Source organism: Phalacrocorax aristotelis, chromosome 1 (assembly GCF_949628215.1).
Source record: "Phalacrocorax aristotelis chromosome 1, bGulAri2.1, whole genome shotgun sequence".
NCBI lineage: Eukaryota > Metazoa > Chordata > Aves > Suliformes > Phalacrocoracidae > Phalacrocorax > Phalacrocorax aristotelis.
The window spans coordinates 157,381,113-157,395,248 of record NC_134276.1 but is presented as its reverse complement, the minus strand read 5'-3'; the positions used below and the strand labels follow the sequence as shown (position 1 = coordinate 157,395,248).

Genomic DNA, 14,136 nt, shown 5'->3' with positions numbered 1-14,136 from the left:
TGTATCTGCATAACTGAAAGCCCTACAGAAAGCAGACTCATTTCTGTCCTATAAATTCAGTTCTGCTGCAATGGGATTTTGTAGTGGAGATTATTATTGCTCCGATGTTAACTATACTCCCATAGGTAAGGAAGTATAAATAATCACGTTGTAGCTACTACTTCTATCCACAATGAGGATTTATGGAAGAAAATAGCCATCACCTGTCTTGTCTAGAGGGATGGAAAAGTATTTAAGTGGCTCTATGCTCTCACCAGAAATGTCATGACTTGCAAACGACAGTCAAGGCAAGGAGTTAATTGATTGGTACTGGCAAAAAGGGCTGATGGGTTTATTGTCCCTCCTGTCCCTGGACAACTGGAAGGCAGGAGGTGGCCTCTGACTCCTGGCCACTGTTTCCTGCATTGCTCCTGAAGAAGCACTGTTGTGCAGTGCTTGCTGGAGGTTTACAGTCCTGCCAATATGAAACTATAGGGGGATGATACAAAGTGCTGCATACAGTTATAAAAATAGAAACACTAATTTGTGTCACTTGATTGCCTGGGACAGTTTGTTTCTCCTTTCCTCCCTTGTCCTTTTATACTTTTTCTAAGGGAAGTATGTGGTACTTCTGCATGGGAGATGCAGAACAGCAGAGGAGTGAGTGGATGCTGGTATGCTGTAACCCCTATATGAGAACTGTGATTTGGCCTGTTTTGTTTCCTTGTGAATACATTTGAGCTATGCTGGGAGAAGGGCTAGTCTGAAATGAATTTTTTTCCTATGGACAGTTTCTATAACAATAAAAGAAAGATTATCTGGCAATACTTTCAAACTGACATGTTTTCACATATAAACCTCTCAAAGGAGAAAAACAACCACTTGAAACAGTAAAATACTGCTTTCTTCTGCTGTTTTGGATTTCTTTTACTGAAATTAATTTTTTCATGTTTGTTCACACTCCCCCTCAAATACCTTTTTGAGGGAAGCATATACTTTTCAGGATTTTTGTTATGAAATCCACTTTTCCAATTAAAAACAAAGTTGAGATGGGGAAATCTTTCTTTACCCAAATGTGAACAGTTGGCTAGTCTTACTTGTCAGTGTAGAAAAACTACTCACTTGATTGGGTCCAGTCTGTGTGCATTCTGCATTTCTATCACATCCACCATTGTTCTCCAGACAAGGGTTGATTTCTTTATAAGACAGAAACCGTGTAATAAAAAAAGAGAGTGACTTCTGAAACCCAAGAAGGGAGAATTTGAAGTAAAGCATACTAGGAATGCAGATTTATGACAACTATGAATCAATGAAACTCATTCCCTTAGATACTTAATACCTCAGTCTAGGTCTTAGAGTTGTCTTGATGAAGGCTAAAACCCTGCCATTAGCATTTCTAAAACCGTACCTGGGGAGGTATGGTACAGCAGTGTCTAAAAGTCTTTAAGTTTGCAATGGTCAGAGAAGTGCGAGTCTATCAAGATGCAGAAGATGGGGCTGTTCTTGTTGAGAGGTAGATCTTTTAAAATAAGCTTTGGTGTCAGACCACACTGCTGTAGTTGCATGGTTTATCAAGTAGCATCAACCACATGGCACGTAGAGATGCCTTTGACATCAGGGTCTATAGCATCAGGAAACTGCACTACTGCGTCATAGTTGAAAAAGGATCTTCCATCTACAAGAAAACTCACTCCTGTCATTTTCCTCCTTGTGATATATGAGACATTGCAAATGCTTACCAATGCAGACTACTCCATCTCCGGTGTACCCAGCATTGCAGACGCACACTCTATTGCCAGGTGTCGTTCTTCTGCACTCTGCTTTGGCAGAACAGCCACCATTGCTGATCTTGCAAGCATCAATAGCTGAACAGTGACAACAACCCAGATTAGAACAATGTGCTTAATGGCTTTTTGCTTTTCAGGTTGAGTTGTCTCTATATTTTAAAGGGAATTGCTAACATTTTCTGAACACATAACCTTTCTGATTTAAGAGGCCGTAGATTTCAATAGTGCCAGATATTTAATAAATCTTGTTGATTACAAAAGGGAAAGCTGAGAAGATGCTTCTAGTCTGAATGATAAGAATTCATCCAGGACTGACTTTCAGTAACTTCCTATCTTCTGATCCTGCCCATTCCACCCAAGCTGTAACAGCCAGACTGGGGAGATGACTTGTCCTGTAACTGGTTTTGCCTGGGAATCCTGTACAGGGGAATAAGGGTGAATGCAGAGCCACTCTGTCACCCAGCTCTTTCTGCACATGGGGATTTTCCCACCAGTAGATTAAAATGGGTTTAGTTGATTTGTGCCAGAAGAGAAAATGAAAGCAGTCAGAGTACAAGTGCTAAAGTCCTGGATTAGGACCCTGCCAGCCATTGTAAGTAGATAAATATACTTCTGTTCCCAAGGGAATTAGTACTTTAACCAGTTCAAGGTTAAATAAAACAGCTGTAAAATTAATTACAATTACTGTAGCCAGAAGCAGTCTATTTTATAAGTCTGAACATCCCAGGCTCTTTGGAGGGACATCTAGGATAAGTTGCTGTGGCCCCTTTCTGCGTGTCTCTAAGATCTCTCTGGTCTAAAGAAGTTGATTTTACCATCCCAGAAATCTGTGCAAGTCCAGAAAGCTGAGGAAATGGTAGGGTTTTACAGCTTCCAATAGCTGGAAGTGCTATTGTACCCTGAACTGGCCTCTCTTTGCCGGGCTTTGTTGGGAAAAGGAGTAAAAGTCATAATCCAGGTTTCATTGCTCTGCAAACAATGGGGCCTGGGTTGTGCATGGCATGTTCCCTTTTCTCTGGTCTCCCTCAGCACAATGCCTCGCAACTTGGAGACTTTGAGCCCTTTGTTTGCTATGAATCTGCACCTGTTGGGCTCTTATTTGTTTTGAGCAAACTGGCAGCGATTCCTATTTTCTAACTGGTGCATAGGGAAGTGCTCATCTCTCAGCAGCTCCACCATGACCAGAGAGTGCTTCAAACATATTTTTTTTTCAAAAGGGAAGAAACAAAGTCCACTTGCCTGTGCAGAACGTCCCATTCCCCTCAAACCCAGCTGCACACTTGCAATAGGCTGTGCCATTTGACAGGAGAAGGCAGCTGAAGAAGTAAAAGGAGGGAGATGACATACATAAAAAAAAAAAAAGGAAAAAAGTATTCAGGTCTTCTGTACAGCCCTTGTTTCTGTGCATTGTTCTGAAGGTAACTTCACATAGAAATAACAAGGCATTTAACCATGTGGTATGATGTGGTTACAACCATAAAAATGAACCTAGTCAGACCAAGCTTTCCAAGTGTATGTTGGATGCATTATTTTAACTATTGAAAATGCATGCTTTGGTCACCAAGTGTCCTATTTTCTCTTAAAACTCCAGAAGTTGCATGCCTGCTGACCAAAAAACTGTGTACAAATTTTTGTGTGCACGCAGTTTATTGAGGGATGCAACAGAACTAATGCACAGGGGTGGGAGCAAGGTGTCTGAGTCCCCTGGGTTCAAGTCTGGTTTTTTTTGGACAATCTGGCCTTCTGTATACAAGTGTGGGTTTACTGCCCCATGAGATCTATATAATACAATGATTGCTCCCTGGTGTCACCCAGGGACAACGTCACAAAACAGTCCGCACAATCCCATCCTTCCCCCCTACTCCTGCCATGCCTGCACCTACCCTTGTACCTACAGGGGTACGGTAGTGGATGAATAAGGCTCAAGTGAAGAACAGCCTGCTTCTCCTGTCAGAAACACAGTTTTGATGCCAGCATGTGTGGGATCCCCCATAGCAAATCTGAGAGCAGAGTTTTGCCAATAAAGCCTGGTAAAACATCACTGCTGTGAGCTGCAGTTCACAGAGAATGATCTGCATTTGGGTAAAAGGGGTATTAACCCTCTGGTTTCTCTGCTCCCACAGAAGACCCGTGTCTGAAAATGAGGAGTCTTTCCAGCCACCTTTTCTCATTCTTTAAATGTCTTGGGTAATGTAAATCTTGCTGTCGGGTCAGTCATGGCGGGTGGGTGGACTTTAGTAAATGGCTTAGTGGGGGTGACTGGCTCCTTTGAAAACTGGTTAGTGTCCCGATACTGGTGCTGGACCACCAAAAGCACTTTTTTTCTTTTTTTGCTTTGATGTGAAGAGGAGAGCTATTTCTTCTCAAATACAGCTCTCTCTTGTGAAGTCCCTAGTGCCAATGCCGTATCTCAGTTATATGTGTGGTGGCAGATGGGGAAATAAGAGGGACAGATAAAGTCCTCCTCAGAAATCCACCTTTATGATCAGCCTTGCCCTGCCCTCTTGTTCTCTTTAGTGCTGCAGGCTCCATTTCTTTGTATACTGCATGGTAGGATGTCTCAAGGGTGGGTTTTTTTCCTCCCCACAAATCTCATTTATTTCCCTTTTTAACATGCACATTTTAAACTTTTTGGCCTAATCACTGAATACATTACATTAACATCACCCTTTATCTCTGTGGTGGAAAACATGAGTGTTATCTATGCTGCTGAGAAGTCTTTGTAAAGAACAAGGTGGACTATGCTTTTTGCTTGCAAGAGATCCTCAATTTATCCCCGCTCCCCCAAATAAGTGGATTTCATGCATACTTAGCACTGGTATGGCACGAGGCGTCACATGCATCATCTTTGATTTCTGCAAGAGAAAAAAAAAACTAAAAGAATCAGGGATCAGAACTTTTTGGTTCAACATCCTTCTAGTTTCCCAGTCTTTTGCTCCGCCATGCAGAGCTGGAGTCTGTTATGAGTTCTGCACCAGACAACCACTCTCTTAGTCTATATAGAGACTCCATCTGTATAGATCAATGGGTTCCACTTCAATTTAGTTGTGAGGAAGAGGCATGTTAACGTAAGTCAGGAAAGCATTTCACCCATTGTAATTTATTTGTATTTGGTGAGTTTTGCACATTATTAGTTAAATTATATAAGTGTAGGTGTTCCAAAGGAACTGAAATTTGGTCAGATACAGCAACAGGAGCAAGTCTTTAACTATAAAGATAATTTCATTACTATTTTTTTCCCTAAGCAAATTTTAAAAAGATATTGAATGCTATTATTAATGTGCTTATTTTTTTATTTTATGCTATTATATGTAGAGTTCTGAAATAGTTATGTAATATATTTTAATTATGTCTAACAAATATAATTTTATTGGATAGAGAAGCTGTATTAAAGCAACACAAAATGATTTATTTGCTAATTAATTTTTATTGTATTAGCAAGAACATAATTTAATATCCAGTGTTGTGTAGTGAAATCAACTTATTGGAGCACCTTAGGGGCTTTTGATCAGAGGATCAAATTGTGCTAGGTAACTCTGCAAAATATATAGCCTTAACAAATGGGATATTCTTTTGGGACAGATACAGGGTGATACAGTTAGAGAATTAGCTAAGTAAGGCATTTAAGTCTCATGAGCAGTATCTCAGTTGGCTCTCTATTAATATGGTAATTAATTGCCATAGCACATGAGTATCACCTGTATTTCACTGTATGTGGGAAGCTGCTGGGTATCTGATAGTGCGCTTGGACCTCCTGCACTGGGATCTGATCACAGCTGTAGTTCTGGCATTTCATGAAATGCTCACTTCTCTCCCCAGAAAAAAATGGAGGGGACACTCACCGGTCTCACACATCACTCCTCTCCAGCCAACGTCGCATTCACAGGAGCCGTCCCCATTGATCCCGCTGCTGCATTTCCCGTGGACACAAGCACATACTGCAGGGAGAGATAGGAGGAAACCACTGTCCCTGGGCAGGGTACCAGCGTGCGCAGCAAGGCAGCGAGGGGAAGGAAGGGCAAGAAGATGGCCCAGATAGCTTCTGCTGATGGAACCTTATGCTCTAGGCTATTTCGAGAAATGCTTTGGCTTGTGCCTATTGGCTTCTTCCTGCAGAATAAATCTAAATTCATAATATGCTCATCTTTCCTCTGTTCCCAAATAAAGGGGCTGAAACTGTATTTTAAGGAGAAAGCATTGGTGAAAAAGCAGTGCTAAAGAGGATTATTCTCGCCGGATACTGTTCTAAACCTGTAGTGTTCTGGAGCAGGAGGCACTGTCTCCAAACAAGGGATTGGAGAGAAAATACCATAATGGGGAAAGAAAAGGGGTTAATGATGTTTCTAAGACTGGCCTGTTACCCTGAAAGTGATGTACCTTTCCCGGGTCTAGAATGGACATGGTTAGAAGATCTAAGGGGAAGGTTTTATCATCTGAGAAGACTAGCAAAGGTGCCTGTGTGGTTCAGGGATGCTCAGTACCTTGATCACAGTTGCGGCCGTATTTGCCTTCGATGCAGCTTTCGCAGGCTGTGCCAACAAACCCCTCTCCGCACTCGCAGGTGCCTGTGCCATTGATGCCATCCAGGCAGATGCCGTTTCCGAAGCAGGCGCTCCCTGCTTTCCCTGGGCAGGGCTGGCACTGCTGCCCGAAGAAACCTGCGCAGCACTCCCTGGTCTGGAAACCAAGAAATGCTATGCTGAGGGTCAGGATCAGGGTAGCAAGCATGGCAGCAAGCGTGTGGCCAGTGGGTATCATCTCTTGGGACTGCTGCTGGGTGGAGGTGAACTATAGATCTGGATTTTTAGCAGCGTTTCAGCTCTGCTGGTCTCTGGCCACACTACTTACTGTGCCGGGGCTCAGGCTGCTGCCCCAAGTCCTTGGTGGGACCCAAGGGCCCTCCACCACCCTGGGGAAATGTGGACAGGATTGCTAGCCTTGACATGCTGCTTGTGTTTAGTGGAGGTTACAAGGAGGGTGAAGTTCAGGGATGGGGGTTCCTGGCTTTTACCATAGCAGAAACTGTATACTTACAATGATGGTTTTAGCACACTTTGGCTGGCACCCAATCTGGATAGTGTACATTCTCATGTTGTTTTCTGAGAGGATGCAGTATTTCTTCTCCCCTGCCTGAACAAATATTGGAGAAATGGCTCCACTTCTGAGTAATATTGATCACTGACTTTCAAATGTTTTAAAAAATGGGACATTAACTTTATGCATGCTGTGCACTGACTCACACATTCACAATGAAAGTGAAGGAGATACTTTTAGAAATAAAAATGCATTAGCTAAATGCTTTTTGCTAGCGAACATATGATCAATTTAACTCAGTGCCCTGTGGCATTTTAAAGATGTGTCTAATACTGCCTTTGCTCAGAATTGAACGGAATTTTTTTCTGAAGTCTGACAAACATTTATTTTTTTTTCTGACACATTTCCTGTTCTTCCTAATTCCTCTTGGAAAACTGAGAGACAAAGTTCTACAAAAACAGTTGTTGAAACTTTATCTTGAAGATCTGGATACAGTTGGGAAAGATTGTTTGCAGAAGAAGACTTGCTGGTCTCTTTCTACACTTGCTAGGAGATTGAGGTAAGCCTCCATGCAGCTGCTCATTCCAAGAAATATTGTTTTTGAGTTTTACTCATGGACACTTCAGCCAATTACTTTAATGGGGTGGATGGGACTTGATCTGCTTTGGAATCTTATTACTGGCATAATTAATTAAAAATGTAAAAAGTATAAAGGAAAATATGCTTATATAATCGCAACAGAGGGGCTTTCCCAGAGGAATTTAGATGCCAAGAAACTCTAGGCCTTATTGTGGTTGACAGGGACCTGCTAAATATGTGCAGTTCTCATGCATTGGACCTGGGCACCCAAAGTCTTTATAGTCTCCAAGTCTCCTTGTGACTATAACTCACAGCATATTGCTGGGGACAGGTTGATTTTGCTCTGACTTGAAGGGCTAAAAGCTGCTTCTTTAATTCCTCCTGTAGCAAGCATACTCCAGACCATGTTCAACTCGCTCAGTTTTGCATGGTAGAGGTAACCTTTGCAGTTTGAGGAGGCTTCAGTTGTCCTAATGCATATTAGAAACTGTTCTTTCAAGATAAAACTATCTTTAAACTGTTACCTTGATCCCAGGGTGGATGGAATCTATTGACTGTAAGCAATGTGTGTAGAAGGCTGAAGTAACTACAGTAACTTTTGCTGAAGCTGAGGCCATTATATTAAAAACAGGATTGAATGCATCTATGCTCAGTTTTGATTAAAAAAATAAATTAACATTAATGAAAAAATACTTACTATTTCTCTTGTTCCTGGGGGACAACTTGATGGCTGTGAACAAATTCTGCACTTTTCCTTAAGCAACACAAATGGGAGGTAGTTAACAGACTGTATAGAGCTGCAGGCAGGTTATTTAATAGAAAATGCATGATTTCCAGCTATATTTCTAAAACTAGCTCTGAGGGTACATAGTCAGGACAATCCCTGTGGCAAAGGTGGCTAGGGTAGCAAGGAAGAACTGCTCTGCAGGGAATAACATCCCTACGAGTGTGTCTGTAGGGACACCCCATGGGAAGCCTTCTCCCAAGGGGAAGGAGAAGGAAAGATCTGGATATTTTGTTTTGCTCTTCTAAAGCAACGCTTCTCAAAGGCCTCCCCATTGAAAGCACAATAAAAGGCAAATCCTGAGCTTGGACATAGTTTGCCTGTGGCACAGGGGCAATAGCAGCTTGGAAATGGAAAACTCATATGGTGTATACATCCTATGCGATATGTGTGTGACTCATTTGCACATGTAAGGTCGTTTTCTGCAAAATGCTTAGGTACATGTTGTACCTCATATGCAATGTTTAATATTATTCCTGTCTAGCTAAGTATGTGCTAAGTTTTAGTAAGGCTTAAATGGATATTTATGTATGTTGCTGCATTTGAACATAGCAGGGAAAATAATTTTCCATTGGAAAACCAAAGACTATGTGCGAAGCCTGGTTAGTACCTGACAGAGCAAAGCTGGGGGAAAGCCTTGAGTGATATACACTCAGATATGGGACTGTATCCCAAGGAAAAGAATTAAGCTGCAAAGTTCATGCCTGTTAAGTTTGCTTTAACTGAAGGACAAATCTCACTTTGTCTTCCTTGTCTGGTTCATTGCATGCTCCATAAAAAAGGGAGGTACCCGTCTGTTTGCTGTCCTTTTTGACTTAGTGGTAGAAAAGACAAAGGGAACCTTTCTCTGCCAGATTGAGGAAACCACATCCTATTTAAAGGAATGCAAACTCATTTGTATTTCATATGTGGAAGGAACAAAAGAGGGAGAATGCTTTACTCGGAGGGCAGGAGGAATTCACGTGTATGTGCAGGACTAATCTGCACCTGGAATTACAAGAAACATTTTTCCTTTCTAACAACATTTTATTTTCCAGGGTCTTTTTTTCACTTGTTTACTTTATAAACAAGTGCCCTGGCTATGAAGATGCATTAGAATAATGCATTACTGTTATTTTCTGAAAATTAAAGCTTAGGAATGTCGTATTCCTGTGCTACTCTAATTATATTTTATCTAGATTGTCAGTTCACTAATTGCAGGATCAAAGCAGTCTTAATAGATGCTAAAACTCTGGTAGGAATTTCTTTTCTGGAAAATGCATGCATTCCTTACTGGGATATACAAAGTCACATGTCCTGTACATTTTAGCTGTGTTTGGCTATAGATCTCTCTGATGGGCCTTTAAACATCTATGTGAACAGAACCACTTACAGTGATCACGGTATTATTGATATCACATCTATTCTTCTGGATTTCCAGGACTTTTCCCAAACCATGAATAATTCCTTTGTCTGTTGCAACATTTGTATAGCTTATAGGTGCATCATTTATGAACAGCTAAAAAAGAAATGCAATCCGTTAGAAAGCAGCAGAGCTATTTGGTAGTTTTATGGTAACTGTAGCAACAGTGGGTGAAAGAAGGAGCAATGTAAAAGCCTCTCTTCAGGAAAACCAAAGAACGTTGTTAACGTCAAGCACTTGCTCACAACCCAGTTTTGCTGCATTTAAGAGCTTCACCAGACTGGAGGGCATGAGATGACATGCAGCCTGGTGAAGTTTCTTAGCAATAGGATTTGGCAGAGCAGCTTTTTCCACTGAGGGGTGTAAAGGTGTTGAAGAAGGACCCTAAAGCAAACCAAGAGCTGAATTTTCTGTCTGTGGGGGATGATGGCCTTCAGGGAAGTCCTCCCAACATCTTTTGTTTCAAGGAGGACTTTCATCGTCTCACTGCTACCCCACAATCCTGTTGTGCCCTCACCAACAGCAGACCCACAAGCAGATGTTTCTTCCAAGGCTCTGCTGTGGGCAGAGCAAACAGCAGGGCTGAAACTGCTTTGGCGAGAAGCTTTCTGCCCTCCCTTGCCTATGCCCAGAGGGAGCTCTGCGACAGAGGAGGAGGAGGCCCAAGTTCCCTTCCCAGCTGTGCCACAGAATTGGGTGTGGTGCCTAACCTTGCTGTGCCCGATTTTCCCATGAGTGGCGATGAAAGGCAATTCATATTTATTGCCAAGTGCTTCAAGCTCTCAGGATTGAAAGTGGAGTAAATCCACAGAAAGTAGAATTAATGTTTTATAATTCAAGGCAGGATTCTAATAGCTCTTGGAATTCACATTAATGACTGCTTTGTGATGTCGGCTTATAGCTGCTTGAGATGCACATCCACCACAGCAGTTTCTAAAATGCAATGCTAAATGAGAACAGGGTAACTGAAATCAAATTCAATCAAAGATCCCTTCAAGGATGACTTTGAATTAAGCAGGTCTGAGAGAGACATTGCGTTGGAGTGACATATTTTGTGCTATGAAGTCCCAGAAACTAATGTGGGGTGCGCAGCTCTTTTCGACCACATGTTAGTTTTAAAGTTGAAGCTGGATTTGTAAAAAGCAGGAAACAGGTTTCTCCGAGCAAGTGCAGACAGCAGTACCTGGCCATTGTGGAGGAAGAAACCAACTTGGTAGGAGAACCCCAGCATGGTCTCCCTGTGCATGCCATTGTGCATGTTGTTCTTCAGGAGCTTCTCATCCAGCACAATGTGATAGCGGATTTGGCCTTCATCCTGCAAACACATGATTACATTCAGAGTTACGTAACAAAGCATGGAAAATTCTTTGGGCTAGCTCCTCCCACAGGGTATAAGCCAAATATAAATTGCCTGAATTTAAGGAGAGTCTTCTCCAGGTGGCAGGTTATTTCATATATCTTACTGTGGAGTGTCTACATTCCTGTCACAATGAAACTTTTATTGACATGGGGGATGGAAGGCTATTGACCTGGCAGGACAAAGGTTTTCTTGTGCTTGGTAGTGTCTCCTTCTGTGTATAGGGCTGGCTGACAGATTCAGGGAAAAGTTAGTCCAATGATTTTTTAGGACTCTGAACTTCATGAGTTTCTTTGACATCAAAAGTTGCATGTTCACGAATACTTTTAAAATCTTCCCCATACATGTTCCTTCCTCCTTTGGGAATGCCTGAATAATCTATAGATTAATATTTACAGCAATTTATAGGTTTGGGTTTTTTTAAAAATCTTTAAGGTCATCTTCAGTCAATAAAGTGCTAGACCCATACCTGTTAATTGGAAAGTTTTCTATGCATTATTGAGAGAGCGTATTAATTTTTTTATTGATGTGGTAAAATTATTCTCTGTACATCAAAATTTTGTGAGGGCTTCCCAAGGCTTCTGCATCTTGTTCTGAAGCAGGGGACTCCCTGACTTGGAGGAGGGATGTATTTGTGAGAGATTTGCAGATGTGAGAGAAGCTGGGGCATTTAGAGGGTTTAGGAGCTGCCTGGCCAACATGTGTAGTGCTTCTGCAGCTGTATGTCTTTGCAATAAAAGGTGCTTGTGGGAAATCCCATTGCCTGCTGTTCCTTTGTTCTGAACATCCACACTGCTCCCCGCTCTTCAGCTCCGTCAAAAGTGTGTGAAAGAATGAAACAACCCCATGTTGCAAGATTTGTGATGTTGCCTGGCTTTGCCCACATAGTGAAGTAATGGTCTTTACATCTTACAGGGTGGGACTCATTCTGCTTTGTTTTCCACAAATTTGACAACTAATTATTTGCAGACAAGAAGGTGGGAATTAAGATAGAGCTAATCTACTAAGGTATAGGCCTCCATCAAAGTCCAACCCTATTTAATCTTCCTGAGTTGGATGCTTTGGAGGAAAAGTTAACTCTCATGCACCTCCATTTCTGCCTTTAATCACCAGCAGAGTGAGAACAAAACCTTGCTTCCAGCAAGGCCAAGAAATGGGGTCTCTTCTCTATGCCAAGCTCTCTTCTTTGCAGCAGAGTTCTCCCAAGGTGTTTCATGAAGAGGATAAGGCTTAGGCAGGCTTAACCTCATGGTTGTTTTCCAATTTTCTTTGTCAGATTGCCATATGAGGTAAGGTTGGGAGGATGGAAGAAAGACAGAAGAAACATTGGTAAGTATTGAAAGTGAAAAGGATTTCTGTGTGTGCGTAACCTGAATATAACGGGATCGATCTCTTAAAGCTACCTATGTGTCTCTCCAAGTTTGCTATAAATGCCTCTTACAGTCATGCGGAAATGATGATGTCGTGTATGAAACTAACTAAAATAGTGTTCAAAAATCATTTGAGCAGACATAGCTTGATCATGTGTGAATTCTTCCAGTGAGGCAGCCGCCAGGACTTTTGCTGTCCTGCATCTGCTGGTTGGTGGTAAATGTTTTGGGACAAGTCATTTGAACCCTGTGCTCCTCAGCTTCCTGCCTGTAAATGGAGACCATGGAAGTAAGGACAGAGTGCAGCAGGGTAAATATTTATGGAAGAGGCAGGGAAGTATAATGTTATTGAGCAAGTCATGGGTGAAACTTCGTCTGCAAGGTGTGGCTCTTCATATGTGCGTTTGATAAAGCTGTTTCAAACTGGAGCAAATGCAAAGAAAGGGGCTGAGATGACGCAAAAAATTGATAGTTTATCTTGGGAGGAGACTGACGGGATTGAGAAGGCTGTTTGGCCTTGTAAATATATCAGGGCACAAATGCCAGAGAGAGAAAGTTGTTTCAGCTAAAGCATATTCCTGGAGTAAGAATAAAGGGATCTAAACTGGCCAGAGGTGTGTTGTCAAAATAATATAGACTAGTTCTGGGCCTAAGGACTGAGGTTGGCAGGGGAGGTGGGAAGGACGTGTCCATGCTGGTGGGAGGAGCTGGAGGCCAGGTCAGGCATGAGCCTGGTGTGGGGCTCCTGGGAGTAGGCAGCAGCAATGGGGTTTGCCTGAGGAAATTTTTCTAGACAGGAAAATTCCAGAATTTTTTTCTTAGCCCTAGGACTGGCCAGCAGCGCTTGTAGACTGGGGTTATAAATGGTCTGTGGAAAGTAGCTGGGCAATAGCATTCCTGCAGGAGTGGCAGGGCAAGCATCTGGGTAGTTTTAAGGAAAAGTCAAAATATTTTGTGGGATTATTGATGATGGGGTTGCCAGTGATGACAGGGGACTAGGCTTGTTCACATAGGAAATGCATTTCAGTGTTATTCCTGGTCATTCCTGTACTGATGTTCTTTGCAAAAAAAAAAAAGTCTACTGATGAAATGTCTTGGATATTATCAGCATGGTTTTAACCTACAGAAGGACAAAACCCAGACCAAATAGCTAGGTGGTTCTAGCAAGCCAGGAAAATAAAGCTGGAAAGCTGGATCCATCCCTCCTTGCCTCTTCTGGTGCTAAAAACAAACCCAAACTTAATGGATTTCTAGAAAAAAAAAATCCCTCTTCCTATTTCTGTGTCCTCTCAATCCATCCACTTGAAACTGAGATGAGATACTATACTGAGCTGTTAAGGCAAGTCTTGTGAGTAATACGTACCAGATTAACAGACTTTTTATCCCTCAGGTAATTTTCTATGGCATCATTGTTGGGGGCAAAGACTGTGTAGGTGTTTGCAGCTTCTATTTCATTTGCCAGGCTGTATTGCTGTTGTGAAACACAAAGACAAATCAGAATGACCACTAATAGTCTGATACCAGTCCAAATGCAAACAAAACAGAGAACCGCTTCTATTCTTAAAAGGATGTGAAAGCTTACAATAATGTAGCCCCTGAAAATGGAGTAATCAGGCATTTGCTCTAGGCGGGCCAGCAGCCTCGGCATGACGGTGCTGCGGAGGGGGGTCAGAACCTGAAAAGAGAGCAGATATCCCGTGTCAGCGCATGTGCACGTGCTGTGGTAGCAGCTGAAAGGATCAGATGCAGGATGAAATGCTGTTCTGTGAGAAACCTTTTTCCAAGAGTTGCTAATTATTTTCCACTGCTCGTGGTGCAGAGGAACAAATCCTCCCTATGTGGCC

General features: G+C 42.2%; 1 protein-coding gene across 2 annotated transcripts in view; it reads right to left on the bottom strand.

The window, feature by feature from the left end:
• Window positions 1-14,136, bottom strand: part of STAB2 (stabilin 2) — an 89,147-nt gene that overhangs the window by 28,106 nt on the left and 46,905 nt on the right. For both annotated transcript variants that reach the window (XM_075075020.1, XM_075075029.1), the window contains 12 exons: window positions 13,875-13,967; window positions 13,656-13,763; window positions 10,749-10,880; window positions 9,536-9,661; window positions 8,077-8,133; window positions 6,801-6,896; window positions 6,248-6,443; window positions 5,609-5,704; window positions 4,576-4,621; window positions 3,006-3,082; window positions 1,719-1,844; window positions 1,102-1,175 (listed from right to left, as the gene is read on the bottom strand). In XM_075075020.1, the coding sequence (XP_074931121.1) occupies window positions 1,102-1,175; window positions 1,719-1,844; window positions 3,006-3,082; window positions 4,576-4,621; window positions 5,609-5,704; window positions 6,248-6,443; window positions 6,801-6,896; window positions 8,077-8,133; window positions 9,536-9,661; window positions 10,749-10,880; window positions 13,656-13,763; window positions 13,875-13,967 (1,227 nt within the window). The remainder of the gene's footprint in view (window positions 1-1,101; window positions 1,176-1,718; window positions 1,845-3,005; window positions 3,083-4,575; window positions 4,622-5,608; window positions 5,705-6,247; window positions 6,444-6,800; window positions 6,897-8,076; window positions 8,134-9,535; window positions 9,662-10,748; window positions 10,881-13,655; window positions 13,764-13,874; window positions 13,968-14,136) is intronic.